The sequence below is a fragment of the Periplaneta americana genome, chromosome 1, assembly GCF_040183065.1.
Source record: "Periplaneta americana isolate PAMFEO1 chromosome 1, P.americana_PAMFEO1_priV1, whole genome shotgun sequence".
Taxonomy (NCBI): Eukaryota; Metazoa; Arthropoda; class Insecta; order Blattodea; family Blattidae; genus Periplaneta; species Periplaneta americana.
In genome coordinates this window covers 135766094-135792941 of record NC_091117.1, presented here as the reverse complement: position 1 = coordinate 135792941, position 26848 = coordinate 135766094, and the positions used below count along the sequence as shown (strand labels likewise).

The window sequence follows — 26848 nt, the reverse complement described above, 5'->3', positions numbered from 1 at the left end:
AACTAATTACAGCAAAAAAAGTCACATTTAAAAACTGAGGGTTAAGCCCTTTTACTTTAACACTCTCGATAAGCTATGGTTTTCGACTCTCACTTCTCAACCGATATCCGTATAGATAACAACGAGCTGTGACTTCCTCTCCTGAAAATGACAATCATGTAGTGAATACACATTACAACTCCACAGAATTTAATTCCTGTCATACGAGTACTTAGAACAACTGTCTATCATTACAACGGTTGCCAGTTCTGAACATATCTCAAGAAAGCCGAACGGGTTTGTTTCTTGTACAGTGATTACACGGAGAGTCCCGCCCCTTTCAAGTTGTCACGGCCCATAAGTAAATCTTCTATCGTATCACTTGCACGTGCTGATCTCATTTATGCAAAATATGGCATTCTTCTCACCGCTCCTTGACGCTGTATGTTTTACAGTGGCGGCTGGGAATATACGAGCGGATGTTATTGACTTTATTACTGAATTACTCATTCAACATTCGTATGATATAATGTTGTGCGTTTTTGCATTCGCATAAGTACGAACGTGACCTGAAAATAAACTCACTGGCCTACTTCCCGTCCGAAAATTATACTCCTCGTTTTCAATTGCAGGTATAATTTAGTACAGTTAAATTCTTTCGCAATTATCAACAGAAGTCCCATTATGCCATTGAACTTATATTTTCAGTAATATTATTTTGCAGTCTTGTGTACAGCCTTAGGGTCGATTTCACCAAAATGTTACTAATCCAGAATTAAATAATTGTAACTTTACTTATATACGAAAGTTAAATCACATTTAATTCGTTTGCATTTCACCAAACTAATACGCATTTAGAATAAAGTCAATTTAATTCCTAATTAAGTCATCACGGTCTTCAGAATCATAGTAATTTCGAAGACCATGTGCCGCGTTAATGTAAGCAGTGGTCTTTATAATGAGTTTATTTATTATATTACGACAATAAAATGTCATCATAAACAGAGGTAACCTCAAAACATATTAAAATCATCGTAGTCCACACCTGTGGAGTAACGGTCATCGCGTCTGGCCGCGAAATCAGGTGGCCCGGGTTCGATTCCCGGCCGGGGCAAGTTACCTGGTTGAGATTTTTTCCGGGGTTTTCCCTCAACCCAATATGAGCAAATGCTGGGTAACTTTCGGTGTTGGATCCCGGACTCATTTCACCAGCGTTATCACCTTCATCTCATTAAGACGCTAAATAACCTGAGATGTTGATAAAGCGTCGTAAAATAACCTACTAAAATAAAAAAATAAAGAAAATCATCGTAAGCAAAAAGACGGATCGGCAGAATTTAGGACAAAAGAAGAAGGTTGAAAATAAGTAGAAATATATTTCAATGTAAAAAAAACATTCATCAATACTGAAGACAAAACCGAATAATGTGAAAGTATATACAAGGAAATATGCAACATGCAACATGGAAAGACTTCATGGATTTGCGCTATTCCAGTGCCTTCAAGTGTAATATAATCCTACATTATAAATTTATTATTCATATTACTTTAGTTGCCGTATTTTAGGCAACCGAAGACTGATTAAACGTTTATTCAATAAATTTATCATTTAAATAGTAATATTATGAAGCACTGTAAGTTAACTATCATGTTGGAAATTATAAATCACAGTCTATACTATTCAAAATATAGAATGCTTATGTTTTGCTTAGCTTAAACCTCATTTGAAAATATTTTACGTCCATTGTATTAAAATAATCTTCCATTTCGGAAATTATTTTAGTCCGTCTTGATAAGAAATCATCATTTTCAAATATCAAGTCCATCATTCTCCTCGCCATGATGAAAATTATTGTCGCTAATGAAGAATTAATTATTTAAGTGATCAAATATTCATTAATTAACTTAAATGTAGTTTAATGAGAGCTTAAAGCCCAATTTGTGTTGGTGAAATGCATTGTCCGTTAAGTGTCAATTAAAAAGACTTTAAATAACAAAGTTAAACATGTTTGATGAAATCGACCCTTAGACCATCATTTCCAACTAGCCTACCTGTGACGTCGGAGCGCGTTTCCCTTCTCTGATCAGAACTGAACTGAAAGAGCACGTGAGAGAGGTTGTTTAAACATCTCCATCCCTTCCACTGCGACTCCTCCTACATTGCCCATTTACATATTATGCTATCCCTCTCGAGAGCAGAGATGTGTGACGTCACAGAGCCAGCAGGCCAGCAGTTGGAAATGCCTGATTTAGACGATTTTCTTCATAAATTGAAAGAAAATAAATGACGAAGGTCGGTCTGATAATTGGACCAAAAATAAGCCTTATTTCGCATATAATACAGTAGCCTATTAATAGCAAACTTCGAGTTTAATAGAGTAATGGAACTCATGTTTTTCTTTCTTTGTCGTTCTTGTAGATCGGTATGATCTTGTATTAAGTTCAGGGCGTAATGGATGAAGAGAGATTTCCCAAAGCAGCCTACAATACTCCGCATTAAGTCTACGCCAAGAGAAAGACAAGACGTTGAACGACAAGTCAAGAATTAGACATATCAGAGCTGTAAGGGCTGATGGGTTCAATCCCCTTGTAAGAACAATCCAATTTATACGTAAGAGAGATAAATTACAGACGTGGACAAATTATTAGACTAAATTAATCATATGTGCAACGAAGCTGTATTTATCGGTAGAAATAATGAACAAAAATGTATTTTGCACAGCTATAATGAACAGAAAATTGAGTCTTGAGGTTACAAATATTTTGTGAACAATCTCTTATTCTTCATTAACACGTTGATTTTGCCAGAGATGCTGAAAACCAAAGTTTGACACTTTCTTTGAATATCAGCATCATTTAGCCAGATATCAGACAGTGCTTAAGTGAGTCCATGTTTTGTTGTAAGCCTCTTTTTGTTCACTTTCTTCTTCAGTACCTATAGATCACAGAGTTTCAATTTCGTTCATGTCCGGTCTTCTTGCAGGCCATGGAAGAACATCTTTTGCAGTATACAGTATAATTAAAACACCAGTAGTACCAACATAGCCCGAAAAATATACTTAACCATTGGAAAAATATACCAGAAGATGTAAACAATCATATTTACAACAATAGAGACTCTGTGAATTATACTGATATTTGCTATGACAAATTATATTATGTTTCCAAGAAAAACGTTTTAGTCTAAATTTATCTACGTCTGTATTTCCCTCTCAGAAATCGAATCCGGGTTTGTTATATTGCGTTTACATATGCTACCACTTCAGTTACTGCGAAAAGTCTTCTCATCAGCATGAAATTCAAATGAGTTAACATTCTTACTTAGGGCCTATAGGACAAATAGACGTATCCACATTTGTCTGTCGTCAATCATGGAGTGGGGAAAAATATTCTCTCTGTTTACATCATTATCAAACTGCGAGATGTCTTTTAGTATGTAGATCGTAAAACCCCAAAATAATGACTTACTCGTAGATATGCCCATGCATTGGGCGAAATCTCCTGTAGTTTACACATTTGTAACGGAGCATAAAGAAAGAACCCAAACGTCTTGATCAAAGAAACTTCCCGTCGCCATGGAGACGAGGAGCTTTCCCCTCCGCTGACACGGCGCAAACACCGTAGAAATTCCTATCAAATGAAAGCTATCTCTGTCTCTTTCTTTCTTAATCGTACCACACTTCGAAGCGCCATGATCTCTGCAACCTTAACAACTCTGCCTGTCTGTCATTATGTAATTGACCACCGCCTCCATTAGGCTGACAGCGAAGAAGTGTGACACTACAACAATTATTTGAAGCTTGAACTGATTAGTCGGCAACATTACACAAGGAAACAGCAGCTGAATTAGAGTTCTGGAATGGTATTGAGGATTTTCTATGTTGATCCCCCAGATCGGATATCGTACCGTACGTTTTAAGTTTTCTCTGCCACTGCATAGGCCTACTATACCTATGATAGGACCGTTACAAAATGCCATGACTGCTTCTTCCAAACCGCTTCCTCATAGGCACTGCCCCCCCCCCCTCCTCAAACTTGTCTGAACTCTTTTTTTTTTCCATTGACGTTAGAAAATAATGAATTCAAAAGATTTTTCTAGCTTTTGTTTGTGATTAAGTTTCTGGGCTTACATTAATGCAGGGGTTCCCAACCGGTGTGTCGCGACACACCTCGCAGCTCCATGGAATGTGTCGAGAAATTTTGGAATTTATGCGATCCAGAAAGTACCTTTACAACGCATTTTTATTTGCAATGAAGTCTTTGATATGGTACATTTTATTTTGAGACAGACTTTACCAATGAAACGTGACCACCTGCAATAATGTTCCGTTCAGCTTTTCAACCATAAGACCACGTATAGAGAAAGTCTGTGCAACTCACCAAGCGCAGACTTCACATTAGGCCTAGTTTAAATAGGCGAGTTTTCAAAAACGATAATACAATTTTTTATCGAACATCTACACAGATAGTTGAGATTTTTTACATATACCTTTGTTTTTTTCTAATGCCACTCAAGTTGCTGCGCGGTGTTCGGCGGGGAAGAAAGGGAATTTCTCATGCAGTGCCAGCGTGAACCTTACCTGGATTTATTTTCGCGTGTACATTCCAGATCAAATCAAGATCAAATTAATCAAAAAGTTCTCTTCGTGCTCCGGTTACACATCTTGCAAATATGAAGGTTAGGTTTGGTTAGTTTAGGTTTTTATTAACCAAGTCCGCGCATTCCGCGCATGCGCAGACAGCCAAGATGATCCTGTCGCCATCCGCACGTGAAATAACGATACTGAATCAACCAAAAGATGTTTTAGAGTACTGTTGCTTATTCCGTTAAAACTACTTCAGGTTCATGAGCTTTGAAGTTTATACTATATATTTCCATAGTGTTCTGTTTTTAGGTCATCTTTCTTGAGTTGACAGTCTACGTGGGTCACATTACAATACACTATATCTATTTAAAATCACCTTTTACTATGCACCAGTGATTGTCAGAACTCGCTGAAATGGGTAACGGGTAAGAAGTGTATCGCAATATGCACTGCCATGCAGAAGGGAGAGAAAGGAAGCATACCCGCCAACAGCCACGGATGCACGCCAGTGCAATGTCTTATCCGAGGGTAAGAGACGCTAGCTCGACGGTGCACTGTGCTGATGACCGTTGCTACACAACATGGGCAGCCAAAAGTCGCTCATGATAGCGCCGACTTACTTGAGTAGCGTTGTTTGTTTGGTACATGACTTCCGGAGGAAGAGTTGAAAGGGGGGATAGCAGTAGTTCGGTGAATAGAGCAGTGGTGGATTATTAATACGCTGAACATCATTGGAAAGTTATTGTATATTCATTATGTAAAAAATCAAAATTCATTTATTTATTTAATTAATTACAAATGTCTGAGTAGTTCGATAATTACTGTAAATCATTAAACATAGTCTATTCAAAATACCGGTAGTCTACCAGTCTAAATTACACGATGCTGGCCGGAAGTCTCTATATTATCCTTAGCTCTTTCATCGAAATAACAAAAAACGCGTTCTACTGTATAATAATAATAATAATAATAATAATAATAATAATAATAATAATAATAATAATAATAATAATAATAATATCGCAAATCCAGTAAGATAAAAATCATAGCGAAAACACATTTTAGATTAATTCCTTATTATGGACGTTGGTATGCCAATAAACAGAAACGTTTACAAACAAGTCAACAATACAGAGAAGATCGATACACAGCAACTGTCGGAGTAAACACATTTTATCTCTTTTCCTTACGGCTTACGGTATCTTAAATCGAATCATTTACTGTATGTCTCTTAAAGGTTCACCGCTATGGAGTAACGGTTAGCACGTCTGTTTGTGAAACGAGCGCGCCCGGGTTCACATCCTGGTTGGGGAAAATTACCTGGTTGAAGTCCCCCCCCCCCGAGATTTTCTCTCAACCAATCGAAGCAAAATTGTTGGGTTACTTTCGACGTTGGACGTCGGACTCATTTCGCTATCAAAATTCTACCATTCCTAGGTTTCCACAGAGCTCATGGTAACTCGTGGAATTGAGGAAAAGGAATGTAGGCTGTAAGGGAGTTCGGAGGCGGCGCGGGCATGCACACCATTTCATCCCGGGTAGTAATACAGACTCAGAAATACAATTTGGGTCACCTAATTTTACCGAGTTTCAGATGCAACGCACTGCACATGTGCAGTAAACAAGGACGCTTAAATGTATGCTATTTGCGGACAGTCTTGCGAAGCCTGTTGCTTACATAGAGGAGACTGCTACCAAGACTCTGCCCATTTTTTAATTCCATTTCTGTACAATGGGCTCACCCGAGCGGCCTGCGTGCGAGGACAATCCTAGTTCGTGCCCTCCCATAATGGGGGAATAATAAAATAGAATGTCTCTTAAAGAACCTTCATGATCATTATCTTTGCATAGTCGTAAAGCAAAGAACTTGAACTTTTAATGAATATCGATGGCTAACCAATGCAAGAAGATAAATGTAGCATTCCCTGCTCAAGCCACTACCTAGCAATATCTTCAATGTAATATGGACTAGTATACTATAAATACGATGCTATTCAATTCAAACTTAAGTTATTTTTTCAATTATGTAATTTGCGGTTGCATCGGCCCGCTGCCGCTGGAATAAATGAGTTTCGGGTTGCATCGGCACGCTCCCGCTGAGAAGCAAAATGCGCGTAGACCATCGAGTAGGCCCTATTACAGAAATGGTAACGTAGTTTTTCCCGAACAGGCGCCCACTTTAACGTTCCAAGTTATTATATACAATATCTCGATTAACAATATCGTCACTAACACATTCACCAGTAACAGCAATAATAATAATAATAATAATAATAATAATAATAATAATAATAATAATAATAATAATAATACCAAATTTTAAATTTTTAGATGAACTTGTTTAACTTTAGTTAAAATATAGAAATTAAAAAAGCGTATATGTATAAGCCTATATGCATTTTTGCAATATGTATGTATGGTATGTATGTATGTATGTATGTATGTATGTATGTATGTATGTATGTATGTATGTATGTATCTTTATATGCTTGGTTCAATAATAAAACTTCTTCTTCTCGTATGGCTGAGGATAATAGTTTGTCCCATGTTTGTGATTTTAGTCAACTCTTATGGTATCTACCAAACTTATTCCTTTCAATGTTTAGTGTTACGCTGTAGGCTATATGAAATGCTACAGTATTTGATACTTTCTTACTTACTGGCTTTTAAGGAACCCGGAGGTTCATTGCCGCCCTCACATAAGCCCGCCATTGGTCCCTATCCTGAGCAAGATTAATCCAGTCTCTACCATCATATCCCACCTTCCTCAAATCCATTTTAATATTATCTTCCCATCTACGTCTCGGCCTTCCCAAAGGTCTTTTTCCCTCCGGTCTCCCAACTAACACTCTATATGCATTTCTGGATTCGTTCATAAGTGCTACATGCCCTGCCCATCTCAAACGTCTGGATTTAATGTTCCTAATTATGTCAGGTGAAGAATACAATGCGTGCAGCTCTGCGTTGTGTAACTTTCTCCATTCTCCTGTAACTTCATCCTTCTTAGCCCCAAATATTTTCCTAAAAACCTTATTCTCAAACACCTTTAATCTCTGTTCCTCTCTCAAAGTGAGAGTCCAAGTTTCACAGCCATACAGATCAACCGGTACTGTAACTGTTTTATAAATTCTAACTTTCAGATTTTTTGACAGCAGACTAGATGACAAAAGCTTCTCAACTGAATAATAAGATTAATTTCTATGCAATTTAAAATTATGAATGTTTGTGTTAATTATACTGAGGCTAATATGGAGCTAAATGACAGCTGTGAGCTGTATGGGATGAAGACAAATGCAAACAAGACGAAGACGATGATTATTCGGAAGAAAAATAAAGAAGGTGAATTTACGAATTCGAAATGAGGCAGTGAGGATAGTAATGGCAAAGGAAGCTTTTAATATTAAAAACGGGCATCTTCTGCGGACCTCTGGAAGGAGAACTAAGGGAGAGACTAGTGAAGTGCTTTGTGTGGAGTGTGGCATTGTATGGGTAGAAACATGGACAAAACGACGAAGTGAAGAGAAACGACTAGAAGCATTTGAAATCTGAACATGGAGAAGAATGAACTGACAGAATAAGAAATGAAGCTGTGCTAGGCGTGGATGAAGAAAAAAAAATTCTCACTGATCAGGAAGAGAAAAAGAAATTAGCTGAGCCTCTGGCTAAGAAGAAACTGCCTACTGAAGGATGCACTGCAAGAAAGATAGCCTATCAGATAATAAACAACATTAAGATACATGAATCATTTGCGCATAGGCGGAGTTATGGGGGGCACTGTCCCCGCAAACTTGTCTGAACTTTTTTTTTAACGTTGGAAAATATTGAATTCAAAAGATCGTTTTTGCTTTTGTTTATGATTAAGTTTCTGTGCTTAAATTGACGAATTAATGTCTTCAGATCATGTGTCTGGACTATAACATTTATTTTAAATTTCTGAATGTATAAGAATTTCTATACCTCATTTGAGGAATAGAAGCATTGTAATGTTTCTTTTGTAACAGCCTATACTCATGTGCTAGAAGTCTGCAGGTGTTCAGGCCGACACTTGGAGAAATATGAATAACATACTGCACAACAATGCAGAAAAAAAGAAAAGCGATCCCGGTATACTGTGTAAACTTAAAGACGAGATTAAATAAAATAATGAGGGTGCTATTCATAGACATTTCGCAGCACGCGCTACGAGCGTACTAAACTAGCCCCGGCTATCCACTGGTTACTTGTACAGAATTCAAATCATATCCTATCGCTAACACTGGTTTATGAATACGAAAAACGCTGATCATCCACCGGTAGCCCGCGCTAAGAATGTCTATGAATACGGCGAGTTTAGATTATGATTATGATATCTTCGCAAGGTAAGCTTCATATAAATGAGTTTCTGTTAGCACTGTTACGTAGTTTTATTGATGTATGCATGTGTTTCTGTAAGAGAGACAAAAAGAGGGAGATTGTTTTAAGTTATGCCCTATTATAATGTGTAGTAGACCTACAGTTCAAGTCCTATATAACTCGGTCCGAAACATCGCGGATATGGACGCAACTCTGTAAGAAACATGCCCCCGAAAATACTTTATTAAATGATCATATTCCGATATACTATACCACGATTAAGCTATAACGGGGGGATGAGGTAAATGATGTCCCCCATAACTTAGTTATATGGGAATTCTATGGTTTTGCTCCCCCTCCCCCCCCAAGGAAACGGTTCTTTCTCCGCTTATGCATATGCGGAGACTAGGAGGAAGGTAGAAAATAGGAAAGATTGGAGATTGCTGGGTTTTCAGTGAAAGACCTGTCCTCGGGTGGAACACTTTGAATGAATTAATTAATGTGCTTGTTCTACAGTCTACAGTATTACAACCTTCAATTCATCACAAAACTCTTATTTCGGCTACTGGTAAGTGAATTTTATTTCTATTTCTGTGTAGCCTATCCATGCTTCATTGCAGTACAGACATTGTGGCACTGCCATGGAATGTTAAAACTGCAGGTGTACAGTATGTTCGTTCCTTGTCCTTTTCTCTGGCTATTTTTTTATAGTGTTCCTTACGTCAATTTTATGTTCATCAATAGAAAATCATAACTATAAGCAACCATATAAACCCGCTAAGAATAACACATTTTCGTGCTTCGTGCATTCTAACTCAAATTCAATGCCATTAAAATGAAAATCAGTGTTGTCAGGTTTTTCAGACGGAAATCCGTATAGCCTAGCTACATGTTTAAAAATCCCTACGTTGGTCAAATCAAAACTTAACGGTCCAATCATTTAGTATCCAGCTTTTTTTTTTTTTTTCGCTATATAATGTGATCACGATGTTTCAAAGAATACTGAAGCCTTCAAACTTCAACGATTACATTATTGTATCAGAATGCTTTCAATTAATAGCTTAAAAGACTGTCTCTTCAACAGAATTGTGACTATATTATACCGCGCTTTTCTTTTATTTTAGTACGTTATTTTACGACGCTTTATCAATATCTTGGGTTATTTAGCGTCTGAATGAGATGAAGGCGGTGAAATGAGTCCGGGGTCCAGCACCGAAAGTTACCCAGCATTTGCTCATATTGGGTTGAGGGAAAACCCCGGAAAAAGCCTCAACCAGGTAATTTGCCCCAACCGTTATCGAACCCGGGCCACCTGGTTTCGCGGCCAGACGCGCTAACCGTTACTCCACAGGTGTGGACTACTGTTCCCCAACTAGAAGATCAACCGTGAAAGGAATGTGCTTACTATTGCGTCATCTATTAGAGCGAAGTAGATAATATTATCGTTATAACGTCAGTTAAAAACCATGCGCTCTCCCGCATATGTTATTTCCTATACGGAGGGATTAAAAGACCAGGAGATTAACAGTGATCCAATTTTGTAACTAGGGTACCGTAGTATAAATATGTGTGTAACAATATTATTGTTTGTGCTGTGAGAGCGAGCCAATAGAGATGCAAGTACCCACGTGTGTGACCTTATGATATCAACATTCATTCACAGCATTACCCCCGCTTCGTTTCATCCCGCAGAGACTTTCTCGTGGTTGGAGCATAGCATATACCATGCTAGAACCCTCAAATGTGCTAGGCGTAAATGAGACTGTTGACCATTCAAAGCTCAAGCATTTCACTTGATCCCCTAATTAACAAATTTAAATAAAAAATAAATTCTGAGATGATATAAAATGACTGTAGTCTATAGCTGACTTTGTGAATACAGAAGCAGAGAAGCTCTTGTGTGATTGTGTAGATGTGTTATGATTCTGAGTAACAATGAGGGAGAGATTCCTAAAAGGCTGGCGAATCCACGATTTTCATCACTCTTGAGCATAAAAATGAAGGCGATTGTGCCCACAAAATTATAGAACATTAGCTATTCGGATCACGAGTTTCTCAGTAGGCCTATGTTAGGGTTCTTGCTCCGTTTTAAGAGCAAATAAGCAGACAAAAAAAAAAAAAAAACATTGAAAATCTCTACAATTTTTTTTTAATTCCTACATTCGTTTTTGTGTGATAAATCTCTACACCAAGGGATAAATCCTTACACATGGCAACACTGATGGTAATATAAATTAATAGCCTATTATTTGGAAACAATAAAATGCACTAATCGTCTTTGCTTCATATTCTACGTCAAACATGTATTGTTGTACAACGAATCTGAATTTATTTTATTTTATGCGTTTTTTATAGGCAATTACGGCACAATTACAATATGTACGAAATTAGTCTAATTTTTACTTTCTAAATCGTATCTACATGTATCCAAAAACAAAAGTAACATTACATGAGTAGGGTAACTAATGGAACGTGTCACAAGACCACATTATTTTCAGTTACTATAGTATAGCTGCAGTTACAAAAGATTATCAAGATTATATACAGTTTTTATAACAGTAAACATAAGTACACTTATCTACAGCTGTTCGAGTCTACCAGGGGTCGCGATCCTAAGGTTACAACTAACATAAACAACATTTTAATACCAAGAATTCTATCAATTTATGATAAATAATGTAGTAATGCCAAGTACTAACTCACATATTAGAAGTCCACTGTCCTGTTGAACTTGTTAATTCAAGTCATTATAGTCACCACAACACATCTAAACGCACTACTTACGGAACACAAGAACCAAAACACAACACCACCTGATTCAAGACATCTGACATCGAACTAGAACTACCACGGCTACCACAACACTCAACGGCACAACGTTCACGCAGAATGAGCGAAGATTTGGAATGGCGGACGTCATCATTCGAAATACTGTTATGATGGTAGCACTGATTTTAGTTTTTCAATGTATCACTTGTGACACCACTGTGCGTAACTTTTTACGTCACTTCTGGTCATGTGTTGTATATTTCTTAATTTCCGGTGTATGGTGAAATTTGTTACAGGTTTGTAACGTGGAGAAGAAAATGAACCATTTACTTGAGCAATTAATTGAGTTTCAATATTTTGTAATGAATACTGTAAAAGAGTCCATTGCGGAATGAAACTTTTAAATAAAAACGTTGATAAAGATGGAGGAGGGTAAGCATAATAAGTGTTCGACATTTGACATTTGCTACCTTATAGGTTATTTTTCTAGAACTCTGTGAACCGCTATAATTAATTACATGATATTCGTATTTAGGAGTGTCACCCTTATGCCGGAAGAGTCGGAGGATATGTGGCATGCTTACAACCTTATTAGTGAAGGAGATTGTGTTCGTGCATCTACAATAAGGTGAGGTATTTCGGCTTAACGTACGTACGTATGTAACGTGTATGTAGTACACTTAAACCGAAGTGGTGCTTGCTCATGTAATATTGATATTACTTAAAAAAAAATAAAACTGTGAATTTGAGAGAAAAATCAGACACTCCTTTGAGTAGCTTACCAATATAGTGAACTTCCAAACTCGTCACATTTTATAATTATGTTGTATAAAGGAGTACACTGAGGAAATGATACGTGCATAAAGGGTGTCGGTTTTCATTCGGTATTACATTCAGTTACTGATTTTGGTTTTTTCCTGCACATTGGCTAGTAATTCGGTACATCATACTAAACTACTTGAAGGCTTTGGTGAAGAACTGTTTTCAGAATATGGGACGGGTGATAGTAGGAGGAAGAAGAATAAAGTGCATAAGGTTTGCTGATGATATGGCGTTTTTAGCAGAAGAGAAGGCGATACTAAGGGATATGCTACTGGAGCTAAATGACAGCTGTGAGCAGTATGGGATGAAGATAAATCCAAACAAGACGAAGACCATGGTTGTCGCAAGAAAAATAAAGAAGGTAAACTTGCGAATACTAAATGAGACAGTAGAGCAAGTGAACAACTTCAAATACTTGGGGTGTACTATTAGCAGTAACATGAGCTGCTGTCAGGAAGTCAAAAGGAAGATAGCAATGGCAAAAGAACCTTTTAATAGAAAAAGGAGCATCTTCTGTAGACCTCTGGAAAAAACAACTGGGGAAGAAACTAGTGAAGTGCTTTGTGTGGAGTGTAGCATTGTATGGGGCAGAAACATGAACTTTGGACGAAGTGAAGAGAAGAAAATAGGAGCATTTGAGATGTGGATATGGAGAAGAATGGAGTGTGTGAAATGGACAGACAAAATAAGAAATTAAGTTTTCTTGGAAAGAGTAGGTGAAGAAAGAATAATGCTAAAACTTATCAGGAAGAGAAAAAAAGAATTGGTTGGGTCACTGGCTGAGGAGAAACTGCCTACTGAAGGATGCATTAGAAGGAATGAAACAGGAGAACAGTTCGGTGCAGAAGAAGATATCAGATTATAGACGACATTAAGATATATGGATCATATACAGAGACTAAGAGGAAGGCAGAAAATAGGAAAGAGTGGAGAATGCTGGGTTTGCAGTGAAAGACCTGCTCTTGGAGAGAACACTTATGTATATGTATAGGTCTACATTATCTATAAAGTAGCTTAGGCACACGTCATTTAAATGTTTTGACCTTCTCAAACAGTGCTTTCCATTTCTCTTATTCTGTGTACAAGTTAACCAATTATTTATTTCCAGAAATGTTTAATCTTTCTGAATATCATGTTCCCATGTATAGTAGAGGAGGCAAGACCTGTCCTGTGACCTTACCTCATCTGCCGTGGCTATATAACCAATGGGTATGGAGGAGGAAGATAGGTTTTAATCTGAGATGAATTTCCGTGTTGGTAGATTCATATAATATTAACCGTAATGAAATAAATTCTCTTTCTAATAGCTAATTCTTTCCCCTATCACATAGCTCACATGCCAGGTCTCGCCTCCTCATCTGTAGTTTACGATCTTTCACTTCCTCTTGATGTTGATTTCCATTTAAAGATTATGAATTAATCTTAAAAATAAATTTTTTCTCTAATAATTGACTTTATATAATTATCGCATACTTACTAAAAAGAATTGCAGATAGGAAACCTGACAGTGAACTCTTCACTTGTATATATAGCTTACAGTACATAATTACATTCATTCGAGAATAAGGCAGTGTAAATAATTTCAAGCTTCCAGAATTGACTGCGAATAAAAGAAAGGTTAAAAAAGTGCTGTGAGTATACATCCACTAAGAATACCTGTTCATAAAACCGTTAATTATGTAGTTGAATAATGGAATTTGTAAAGCAAAATCATAGATTATAATAAGGAAATACGAAACAGTAAGCTAGGTAAATCATATCTGTTTAAAATTTTGTTTTCAGGAAAGTGCAAAATGAATCCGCTACTGGTTCATCAACAAGTAACCGTGTTCGTACAACATTAACAATTCGCATTGAAAATATTGACTTTGATACACAAGCATGTGTTCTTCGGCTAAAAGGACGAAATATAGCAGAAAATCAATATGTTAAGGTAAGCTTGTTATTTTATTAGAGTATTGTAGTTTATTAGCAGTTTATTTTTTTTACGATTATTAGTTTGGGTGTCCATTATTTTATTCTACTTTCAGAATTTTATGATTAGGTATTTAATTCTGCTAGAGAAGGACTATCCATTGTTCAACCCTGATGAAAGAGTTCTGTTTTGACAAATCTTGAAGGAGGAGCATATACTTAGTGATCTGTTCATGAGTTGAAATTGCTTTCTTCAACAGCTTTTTGAAAGTTTGGTTGCAATTCATTATGCAAATAAATTTGCATCCTTAATATACAAACATACATATGGGCCTCTATACAGTAGTAGTGTCAAGTAGTAAAACATGTGTCAGAGACATGAAAAACACTAACGACATTACTTAGCATCAGAATTATTACAAAAAAAAAAAAAACAATTCGGTATTACTCAATGTTCTCACCACTGATTTAGGTGCAACAGAAACATAAAAAAAAAAAACATTCACATATCATTGTATGTTGCCTCTCCCCCTCGAAAAAAAATCGTAACAGGAGAATTTTCAGGAAGCTGAAGGTTATAATCAACAAACTGAACTTCAAATTCACACTCTGTTGTCGTATTTTCACGAAAAACAGAAATCTGATATGTGCATTGGATCATCACTACACACAACATAAACTCTGGTACAGGCCTAACATTTACCCTCCCGCTGTCATTACACTAATGGCAAAACTTTATATATTGGAAATATGAGCAGCCGAATCTGAAAGAGATTCATTGATTGGGACGCACTTATATAATTATTACAACTCACGTGACAAATTAACAATACAATGATGTAGGCTATCTATTGATAAGAAATTGTTTTCACAGACAAAACCATGTTAGCCAATAGACCTGATATAATATAGGCCTACTGGTAGATGAAATTAACAAATTTGTTATATAATAATTTTGTTAGATACATACCCAAATGCTACATACGCAACAATAAAAATGTACAAGTTTAAGAAATAAATATGTGAAACCTGTCCATCGTATTTTATACAAGAGAAATTATCTCGCACACTGTACCAGCTAGAAGTATCCCATAAACGATCATCTCTTCAGAAAACTACTTTGGACATTTGATGCATTGTAGGACGAATTTTGAACATACAGTAGCATGCAAATTAATCCGAACAACGTAATTATGCAAAAACACTCAAACGGGATAAAAAAAAGGATCTAAGACATACCTCAGTAATCTATGTGGCCTCCCTTGTTCCTAATAACAGTTCTGAGACGATTTGGCATGGATTCCACTAATTTCCCACAAATATTCTTCATTTCTTCATCGCGAAACCATACACCAATGAGGGTAGAAATCATCTTCTCCTTTGTAGAACAATCCATTTTTTGCATTCTTCTTTTGCAAATTGACCATAAGTTCTCAATGGGGTTGATGTCGGGTGAGTTGCCTGGCCAGGGGAGTACCTGAATATTCTTCTTGTTGAAGAATTCTGTAGTTTTTCGAGATGTATGGCATGGTGCCAGGTCTTGTTGGAACACACCTCTGCCATCCGGAAATGATTTTTGCAGCTGGGGTACGATTCTGGTTTCCAATAAGTGAATATATTTGTCAGAATTCATCATTCCCTTGATAGGTGTTAATGCTCCAGGCCCTTCATGTGTAAAACAACCCCAAAACATTACTTTAGGGGGGTATTTGGGTGCTTGTTGGAGATGAGCTGCTGTTACTTTTTCGGATCCTTTCCGTACGTAAGAAACACGGTGGCCGTGGACCTCGAAATGAGACTCATCGGAAAAAAGTACCTTCTTCCAGTCATTCACTGTCCAGTGTTGATGTAATTTTGCCCATATTAAGCGTTTTTTGCACATAACAGGGGTTAGCAGTTGCTTCTTAATAGGCTTACAAGCCCTTCGTCCAGCTTCCAAAAGCCTACGCCGCACTGTTGTGACGTGAATATTCGCCCCAGTGGTAGCCATTAACTCGCGGGTTAAGTTGACAGCAGTTAGTCTAGGATTTAATTTACTTTTCCTGACAATTAAATGATCAACTGCAGGTGAAGTCTTCCTTTTCCGGCCACAGTTTCCTTTTTTCTGGGGTGTGATGGATCCAGTCTCCCTGTATCTTTTTATGATCGAATTAACAGTAGCCAAACCGATGTGACATTCTGCAGCAATTTGCCTCTGTGTCATAGAAGAATGCTCTGCTAATGTTATAATTTTAGACCGTTTTCGTGGAGTTGTATCCATTTGTGAAGACGACAGAATGTACACAGGATTGCAGTATTAAGTCTTCAACACAACTGAAATGCTTATAAGTACAAAACGACAGGCAAAATGTCACACATTATAAAAAAAATAATGACAGACCTTCAACAATGGAATTACACGTACTACAGATGTCAATTAAAGCGGTATGAGCAGCTGCGAGGCCAACAATGACAGAAAATGTAAAAATATGTCGTGTTCGGATTAATTTGCACGCTACTGTATATAATTATGCACTTGACCAAGTACACATCTCATTAATATTTTTATAAAATGAACAATATAATAAAATTGTTGCGGTATTCAAAAGCAAATAAAGGTTACCTGCTATTTTGACTACCCGTGCTTTTCTGAAAGGTTGATGTAATTTCTTGAAAAAGCTTTTGTCGTTTTCAATTATATTTTTTAACCTTTTGCGTACGAGACAAAGCCTGTTATTGCTCATTGCTTATTTAATTATAATCGAATTTCAAAAACACCAGGAAACAATGTACATGATTTATAGGTAGCTCATGTAGATAAACTTTTCGAGAAACAAGCTCATGCTGATATAAAAAAGTATGTGGGAATGTTGTAAACAGAACAGAGATTAGCTCAGCAAACGTCAAAAGTCAAACTTCAGCTGTTCGTGCTCTACCATGTATATATGTTTAGTCAGAAATCCGAAGACTGGTTGGAACCTCATGAGTGACACCCATAAGGCAGCACTCCTGAGACAGGAGATAATTGGTTAGAGTGATCATTTCCTTTCCCCTTCCATTGCTCTACAACATACAATATATGAAATGCTTCTTACTCTGTTTCAGATGGGTGCATATCACACTTTGGATCTGGAAGTGAATCGTAAATTTACACTCTCTAAATCAGAATGGGATTCTGTTGCATTAGAGCGAGTAGATACAGCATGCGATCCAACACAGGTATGTTCTTCTGCAAGGGATGGAAGTAATGTGCCACAACCTAACTTAGGTGTAGGGATTGAAGTTGATATGCGTACAGCTTAATCTGTCTTGCAGAATGCTGATGTTGCTGCTGTAGTGATGCAAGAAGGATTAGCACATATTTGTCTCATCACATCGAGCATGACTTTGGTGAGAGCCAAGATAGATCAATGTATTCCACGAAAAAGAAAAGGCAATGTCCAACAGCATGAAAAGGTTAGTTACTTATGTTTCCAGTAAATTACATTGAACAACAAATCTTAATAAGTCATAGCTGTTGGGAGTCTGTTCTCTGGTTGCAAAAGTATTGGTTAAAATTAATGTGACAGTATTGCGGGGAAAAGAAAGTAAATAAAGAAAAATCATTAATATTCTATTTCCCAGTGATCATAAAGGACGAAATTGTAAGCTTTTGATTAAGTATATACTTCAGTGAATATGTTTGCTTTGATGCACAGCACTTTGGTGGTTACCAAAACTGCATGGAAATCATTGAATGCTGAAGAAATTGGTGTTATAATAGTATTGAAATTTTGGAGTGATAGCAACAAAGATGTGGAATTTTTCTGAAATCTGTAATGTGAAATACTGCATTTCCAACACATGAAATGAAATTTTTAATATAGGTCTAATATAAGCTTAATATCCATATTACGAGGGTTGATGAAGGAAGACTGAGAACGATTTTTTTTTTTCACAGATATTTATTACTCTACTTCAATGTTTACATGACCTTTTTCAAAGTAGTTCCATTCTACTTGAATGCTTTTGTTATAGTGCGTTTCTTCCAGTCCTCGAACACATGATACAGGCATTCTGTGTCAGGTCCTTGAGAATCGGCTCACATTTCTTGAGCACTGCTTCAGAGTTCTCAAATTGGATTCCCCGGAGCTTTGCCTTTAGTGATGGGAATAAAAAAGTCACAGAGAGCGAGATCTGGGCCATAAAGCAGATGTGGTACACAGGTTATGTTGATTTTAACAAGAAATTCATTACTTGATTTCGCGATGTGAGATCGTGCATTGTCATGATGCAGTCTCCATCCATTCTGATGAAGTTGTGGTAGTTTCTTTGTATTGTGCTTCCTCATTGTCGCCAATACTGACGTGTAGTATGCTCCTGTAACAATAGATGAGGGGGAACTGCATGTTAGTAAAAACGTGATATTTTTCCTGCATATGGAACACTTTCGGCTTTTTTGGTGTTGGTGAACCTGGCGATTTCCACATTGTGCTGGCTTGTTTTCCTTCCATGATCATAATGATGCGGCCATGACTCATCACTGGTGATAACTGATTCCAGAAAAGTATCCCCTTCGTCAGCAAAGAGACACAGCACTTCACGGCATGTCTCCAGTCTTTTGTTCAGGTGTCAACAGACATAGCACCCAATGGGCACAAACACAGTCATATGGACATAATCATGCATAATTGTAAAGATAATGCCATATGAAATTCGCAACACTTCACTGAATTTATGTAATATTATCTGCCAATCCTCTCGGATAATCACAGCAGCTGAATTGATGTTAACTTGTCACAGCAGAGGCCGAAATACCAGGCCTACCTTGCTTAACGCAGGAAAATCGTCCTTCTTTGAAGTCCTTCAACCATCTAAACACTGTTGCACGAGATAGTGCATCTTCACCAGCTTTTTATAAGTTTCTGAGGCTGTATACTTTAAGTGAAAACAGAATTTTATCACTCTGTACTACTCCTCTCATGTCACATTCATTTTGCAGGGTCTACAACACAGAGCATTACTTACTACCAATTGACCGGTATGACAGTGCTGCCATCTATGACATTATACACAAAACCCCACTCGTTTCAGATATTCAAGGTACAGACATATAATTATCAAGGAAGCTACGGAAAAAAATCAGTTTCAGTCTTTCTTCATCAGCCCTTGTATATACAATTTAACTGATATTTGATAAAGGAATATTCATCCCTGCAGGAATTATGTCCATTTCAGAAAAATGCTGCGTTTTTCGTTCTTTACTTATGTTCCCATCGCATTATTTTACTAGCTGTAAGTTAAAACAATCAAGTTTGATTACCTGTTTTACAGTAATGGTTATTTCTTTGTTAACTAGGGTCTGCAACGTTACTTTGAGAGTGTGATGCAAGGAATCCTTCGTCATGTGAATTTTGACATTGTGAAGTGTGTACTCATTGCCAGTCCTGGCTTTGTACGTGACCAGTTCTACGAATATATGTTTCAACAAGCAGTAAAGTTAGACAACAAAGTTCTGCTAGAAAATAAGAGTAAATTTATGCTGATTCACTCCTCTAGTGGCTTCAAGCATTCACTGCGAGGTACAGAACAACTGAAAATTCTTTAGAAGTTTTTATGAAAATTATATTTGAAGGGTCTAGGAGAAAAACACGTTTAGTCACATTTTGCAAATTTTTAGGAGAGTCTTTACAGACTTTCATAACTGACAATTTCTTCTCGTGTAAGGCTTTTCTTAATATGGTTATAATGTGAAACCGAGCGAGTTTTTCCCCTATATGATTAGGGGACCTTAAAGATCTCAACTTTAACTGCTAGATTTAATTAAAATATAGAATATACCAAATTTGGACTAAACGCTTTTCCCCCTGGACCCTTCATTTATATGTTTGTATGTTAGAACTGCGAGATACAGAACAATTTTGAAAAATTTTAAGTTTTTGTGAAAATTACACACACACACACACACACACACATATATATATATATATGCCACATTTGATTTATAGAAAATTATTTGGAAAGAATATATTAATTTTGTGTGTATTCTTAATAGATCATACCATTTGGAGATTTCTGAGGCTGTCATTGGAAAGTTACTGAATAACTGTGATATCTGAAAAGGATATGTTTCCTTGTAAAAAATTTTGAATCTTATTCTGTGAAGAATATGAATACAGATACAGAAAATAATTCGCAGAATTTTAACATACAAAAACTACAGTCATAATGAATATTTATTAAGACACTTGATGGGTCAATATTAGACTGGCAAGGAAACCACTAATAAGCTCCTATCGAAATCTGTCCTTAAACTGCGCGCACACATAAACAAGTATACAGTTTTGACTGTCCATACTACGAAATCTCTCCTTAAACTGCGCACACACATAAACAAGTATACAGTTTTGACTGTCCATACTACGAAATCTCTCCTTAAACTGCGCACACACATAAACGAGTACACAGTTTTGACTGTCCATACTACGAAATCTCTCCTTAAACTGCGCACACACATAAACGAGTACACAGTTTTGACTGTCCATACTACGAAATCTCTCCTTAAACTGCGCACACACATAAACGAGTACACAGTTTTGGCTGTCCATACTACGAAATCTCTCCTTAAACTGCGCACACACATAAACAAGTATACAGTTTTGACTGTCCATACTACGAAATCTCTCCTTAAACTGCGCACACACATAAACAAGTATACAGTTTTGACTGTCCATACTACGAAATCTCTCCTTAAACTGCGCACACATATGAACGAGTACACAGTTTTGACTGTCCATACTACGAAATCTCTCCTTAAACTACGCACACACATAAACGAGTACACAGTTTTGACTGTCCATACTACGAAATCTCTCCCTAAACTGCGCACACACATAAACGAGTACACAGTTTTGGCTGTTCATACTACGAAATCTCTCCTTAAACTACGCACACACATAAACAAGTATACAGTTTTGGCTGTCCATACTACGAAATCTTTCCTTAAACTGCGCACACACATAAACAAGTATACAGTTTTGGCTGTCCATACCAACTGTAAGAGTGTGAATACTTACTTGGAATGTTGCATTAAGAAACAATGGCACATACTTGGAGAGAGTAGAGGTGCCATTCCACATCAATCAGCATCCTGTCATGGGACATACCGAGTAAGGTCTTGTGCTCAAGTTGCTCTGCCAGATGAGCGAGTGCTTTCTACTAAGGAAGGTTTCGATATGAGGTCATTAACAGTTCTCTCGTAAAAAAAAAATTAAAAATATTATGAACTAAATGCAGCAGTAATTGTATTGAAAATGCCCTTTCCAATCTTAAATGTCGCCAGGGTGCTTTTATGTATATGGATCTAAATGTGGTAGGAAAGATGATTACTAGGAAAATAGTGAAATTATAGTAGTGAAAACCTAAGTGCTTGGTCAAAAAAAAAAAAAAAAAAAAAAAAAAAAAACTTTCCCATTTTTCATCCAACAGAAATTTCACTAGAACTGAACAGGTCGGCATGAAATGGCACGCACTAGCTCTTCAGGCAATGGTTCACCTATTTTCAAACTAATGATGTGTAATTTTAGATAAAATAACATCTTGCTTTGATTAGTTCGTTTAGTAATGTAGGCCAAATGTACACATTATAGAATAATTTTCAATTCAGATTTTATACTAACTTCATTAAAGGTATTGAAGATACTTCTAATATAAACTTGAATGGGGATGCTACTGTAACGAAAACATACCAGTAATTTTCTTCATAATCATGATTATTTTTCTGATATTGCAGAAGTTCTAACAGATCCTTCAGTAGTAGCTAAAATGGCAGACACCAAAGCATCTGGTGAAGTTCGAGCTCTCGAAGCATTCTACACCATGTTGCAGACTGAGCCTGCCAAAGCATTTTATGGTCCCAAACATGTTGAGCGTGCTAATGAAGCTCAGGCTATTGAAACGCTGCTCATATCAGATAATCTCTTTCGGTAAGTGTTTGAAATTGTGATTTCCCTAGCAATAAGTTTAATTTATTTAAATGGACTCGAATTAAGGTTCCCCCCAAAAAATGTTGTCAATACATAAGCCTCAGTAAAGAGAACTAGAATTCAACTAAAAAAGATCCTATAATATTTGTAAAGGAAAAAGCAGATATGGGAATAAAATATTGAAGCTTGCTGTTCTCATTCAACCATTGCTTATTATAATCAGTTGTTTGATCATCTCTGAATATATTTTACACTTTTTAGGTTAAATGTCTGGTACTACAAAAAGCTCGAAAATTGTATATAGATGAATAAATGCTTGTATTGCCTAAATTGTTTTAAGGTTAATTTTTTTTAGGAAAACAAATACCTTCAGCTTAATTTGTAAGTTACAAACTTAGATATACGAATCTGTTGGGACATGTATAACAATAACAAAAAACCCAACATTATTGTATGCATACTCATTTTAACAGGAATAAAATGTTTAAAAGTATAGTAGGATAAAACAATAGGCTGTACTCTTGAAAGTAATTCAATTTCATAATCAACAAAAATGTATATATAAAAGAAATGATTCATTAATAATTGTCCTTAACATTCCAACATGATAAAATTATTTCTTCCACATTGCACCCAAAGACAAGTATAATTTTTTTGTATACTTACTTGGCCAATATATATTATGTATAAAATGATAACGCTCTTCTTAGGGGGCTTAAAAGCATCATTGCTTAACACACACAGTGAGACTTATTGAAGTTTCAGTGTACTCCATATCTTATGTAATTATTGCTCCTTTAGAATCCTGTGCACATATATGACAGATACTCTTGTCTTTTGTACTTTATGGATTTAAAATAAAATACGCCATCTATTTTCATGGTATGATACAGATTATCAACAGCTTCTTGTTGACAGAACTGGTGATAAACTTAATTTAGGATATGTGGAACACTCTTTTTGAGTATTAATACAGGTAGTATCTAATCAGTCTCTCATATCTTTTGGAAAGAACTTTTCCAAATTGTCACCAGTAAAGATTGTATTTGCTGTACTCGTTTTAGTAAATAATACATTATGGAAATGAAAATAAAAGTATACTTTAAAATTAGCATCTCTAGCTTTAGTTATCTCCCACTGATGAGTACTTGCATATTCTTTTGATATGAAAGAATGGGTGTTTTAATAATTTTAATAAAATCTTATGTTTTTAGGATCCAGGATGTGAAGCTACGGAAACAGTATGTAGCTCTGGTAGACAGTGTACGTGAATCTGGGGGCGAAGTAAAAATATTCTCAAGCATGCATGTCTCTGGCGAACGTAAGTTTTTTTTTTTTTTTTTATAATTTCTAATGTTTCTGTATTGTAATACTCCCTATTCACTGAACGCAATTATCTTTTATTCTGTGGCAAATATTCAGCTGTTTGATAATAAGAACTTGATGTAATGTGGAAATGAAAAATAAATATAACGAAAAGATTTCTTTGATAAACAAATTTTTTTAAACATTAAAATGTAATTAATAGGCATTCATTTAAACTGTTATTTCAGAGCTCGATCAATTGACAGGAGTGGCTGCAATTTTGCGTTTTCCAATGCCAGAATTGGATGAAGAAGAAGGAAGTGACCAGGAAAGCTGAATTACATTATAACCCGAAACTGTAAACTGTGCTTCTAATGTACGAAGATGTATTTATTTTGAGTGCAAACACATGTGGAAAGGGTATATTATTTTTATTTAAGAAATGAAGTGTACCGTATTTTTAATTTATGAATCATAGCCAAGTGGCATAAAAGTTCAACAATATTACCACGCATTGACATAGTATGTTGATATTTTGTAACAACTTACCTTTTCGTTATTTCTTTTTGATAATTTCTATTTTAGCATTGTTTCATTGACCTCTTTTACAATTGTTAATGAATAAGGCCAAGTCATTTCCTGCTTCCATTGATGGAATTATGTTATTACACAGAGTATTGATTGGTACTGTGGTTGTACAGCCCATAAAGTTAACAATCAAGAAAATCCAGAATGTGTTTAATTTATTATCCTGCAATCTTGTCACTTATACAGAAATATCTTGTCCATCATAAGAAAAGCAAACGATAGCCAGAGGATCAACATAATAAACTTTCAAAAGAGTTTCACAAGGAATAAGCATACCAGAAAAGGTTTGTACTTTGCTATTTTTGAAAGTTGTTAATTATTGATGAAGAGAGAAAGTTCAAAGAGAAAACTAAAATAGGAAATCTTACTCATTATTTGATCACCTAATTTAATTAATTGTTCATATAACTGAACATTATTTATTCAAATATATAACAATACTCTTACAGCAATATTTATAAATACCTCCAAAGACAGATGTTCATAGTTACCTCTTTCAGAAATGTACACAAGCATTTCACTGCTCACTTAAATGCAGATAAACTTTCTCGCAAGACTTCCCTAATGTACAGAACACACCAACTTCAGTTATGCTTATAAGAAGAGTTCACATGTTTGAGAACTTACTTACCATGCCCTCATCTTTGCTTCATTTCAAGACCATTGTTATATATCACCTGATGTTTTCACTTTTTTTCCTTTCTTTTCAGCCTTTCGAAGAGCTTTTTGTTCTTCATCAATACGTTTGCGTTTCTTCTCTAACAGCCATGCTTCTTTTCCTCTTTCTGCTCTGCCTTTCATCATGCTTTTATAAAGGTTACGATGTTTCTTCTTTATCATTTTTTCTCTCAATTTATATTCTTGTCGTTCCTGCCTCTTTTTTTCAACTGGATCTTCTTGTGCAACAACACCTGTAGTAACAGCCATTTGTTTCCTCTGGAAAATTAAGAACTTCGTGTAGCTTTGTTAGAAGTTCAAGCAACAAGAAATTAAGTTAAGTGTATACATGTTATAGCAAATGTCAAGTTGTAACTGTGAGCCCAAATGCAAATGTAACTTCTCTACAAGTGACACGAAATAGGAACTGACACGATGCAGGTTCAGAAAATGAACTTTTGTGAGATAAAATTGGAGACATATTACAGAAAAGTGGCTCACTTGACTTCAAAACAATATGGTAATGCATCACACTGCTTATTTTCCTCTCTAAAAATAAATTTCCATCACACAATAATTATACAGAATGTTAAAAAAGAGGGGGTCTAATATTTTGAGAGAAGTAGTATTCATCAAACCAAAACAAAGTCTAATAAACATGCGTCTTAAAACACACAACTTAATAGATATGAGCACTTGTCCATCACTGTAAGTCCATACGAAGTGCTTTATGTGATGCCATTCATTGAAATGCATCCTTCTACCCTACGTCTTAGGGAATCACACATTCTTTGAAACACTCCTGGTTGGTGTCGGATGGCTGACAGGCATAGAAAACATGCTCCTGTAGTGTTTGTACGTATTATTCAAAATACAGTATTTAACCTTTAGAAGCCGTGCGTCCATTATAGTGGCCAGCTAATATTATGGTCATGATGTGAAATAATATGTTATAAATTGTACGTTATATACAATTAAATAATATCGACGTATTTCATATATAACAATAAGGACATTGCACTTGATTAAAAGGATAAAAAAAGATGTGATTTTTTTTTCTTAAAAAAAGGAGCAAAATCATTTCAACTACAACCCCATCAGCTTCCATGCATACCATTACACCAATTGTTTTACATAGGCCCTCCTCATCCTGTACCACAGGCTCAATTGACTGCAGTGGCCAGTTCACAAACCTGCTATCTTTGGCACGATATGCTGACCAGACATATCTTGTGTACCTTAAACCGCTCGGCTAACGAACCCAACACGAATTTACCTGATTATGCAGGTATACGAACCCCTGGTTAAGAGTTACACTTTTGCGTGCAATAATGGTATAAGTCTTCTGGCTTCTAAGGGTTAACAACTGGTTCTGTAATTGTTATTGTGTCGATGATAAGAGTAACAAAGACTAAGATAAATTCATGCAAATGTACATACTGTATTTACATGATTATAATATGCATCTTTTTGACGAAGTCTTGAAAACTGAGATGTGTACTATATTCACACGCAAACACCCAGAATCAAACATATTTAAATTAACACTATATATGCTATGATATATGATGGGGAAACTACTGACAGAAACAGCCATTGCAGGTTCCTGTTTTATCGTCTTTTCATTTGTAATTTCATGTCAATTTTTGACAATCGTTATTAATACAAATATTATTCTGACACTTTTTTCTTTTATATTGAAATTTTATACATATCTATCTTCCAAAAATTAAGAAGACGCTTCATCAAAACTTGTCTGGTTGATTGCTCTTAATGGAGCAGAGACTTGGATGATAAACAAGTTTTAAAACGATTGCAAGCATTAGAAATGTGGTTCTCGTGGAGAACTGAAAAAATCCTGGATACAGAGGAAATCAAATGAAGTTCTGCAGATTGTAAATGAAGAACGATGTATTATTCAAGCAATTATAAACAGGAAACTAAGATGGCTTG

At 36.0% G+C, this 26848-nt stretch overlaps 3 protein-coding genes across 12 annotated transcripts in view; 1 reads left to right on the top strand and 2 right to left on the bottom strand.

Annotated features, from left to right (window-relative positions):
* Positions 1-11797, bottom strand: part of LOC138701176 (CAP-Gly domain-containing linker protein 1-like) — a 463706-nt gene extending 451909 nt beyond the window's left edge. For 9 of the 10 annotated variants that reach the window (XM_069827805.1, XM_069827820.1, XM_069827812.1 and 6 more), the window contains exon 1: positions 11601-11796. The gene's annotated coding sequence lies outside the window, so the exon portion shown is untranslated. Of the gene's footprint in view, positions 1-11600 lie in introns of all 10 variants that reach the window. The other variant, XM_069827828.1, reaches the window with a different exon arrangement.
* A 118-nt stretch (positions 11798-11915) lies between these two features.
* On the top strand, positions 11916-24383 carry pelo (protein pelota). The gene is made up of 9 exons (XM_069827934.1): positions 11916-12098; positions 12202-12294; positions 14271-14421; positions 17487-17600; positions 17697-17837; positions 19720-19942; positions 22153-22345; positions 23560-23666; positions 23899-24383. The coding sequence occupies exons 1-9, from the start codon at positions 12058-12060 to the stop codon at positions 23985-23987; spliced, it is 1152 nt and encodes a 383-aa protein (XP_069684035.1). The 5' UTR covers positions 11916-12057; the 3' UTR covers positions 23988-24383.
* The window catches only part of LOC138701233 (pescadillo homolog), a 30131-nt gene continuing 27659 nt past the window's right edge, over positions 24377-26848 (bottom strand). Inside the window, exon 9 of the mRNA XM_069827921.1 lies at positions 24377-25174. Coding sequence (XP_069684022.1) covers positions 24905-25174 — 270 coding nt within the window. The 3' untranslated portion in view covers positions 24377-24904. The remainder of the gene's footprint in view (positions 25175-26848) is intronic.

What these genes read in the sequence shown, in the direction of transcription:
- pelo (XM_069827934.1), top strand. Translation starts at nt 12,058, where the DNA reads ATGAAACTTTTAAATAAAAACGTTGATAAAGATGGAGGAGG. An exon ending in CAGCATGCGATCCAACACAG is followed by an intron (nt 17,601 to 17,696) that starts GTATGTTCTTCT and finishes TCTGTCTTGCAG; the next exon opens with AATGCTGATGTTGCTGCTGT. An exon ending in CATGCATGTCTCTGGCGAAC is followed by an intron (nt 23,667 to 23,898) that starts GTAAGTTTTTTT and finishes CTGTTATTTCAG; the next exon opens with AGCTCGATCAATTGACAGGA.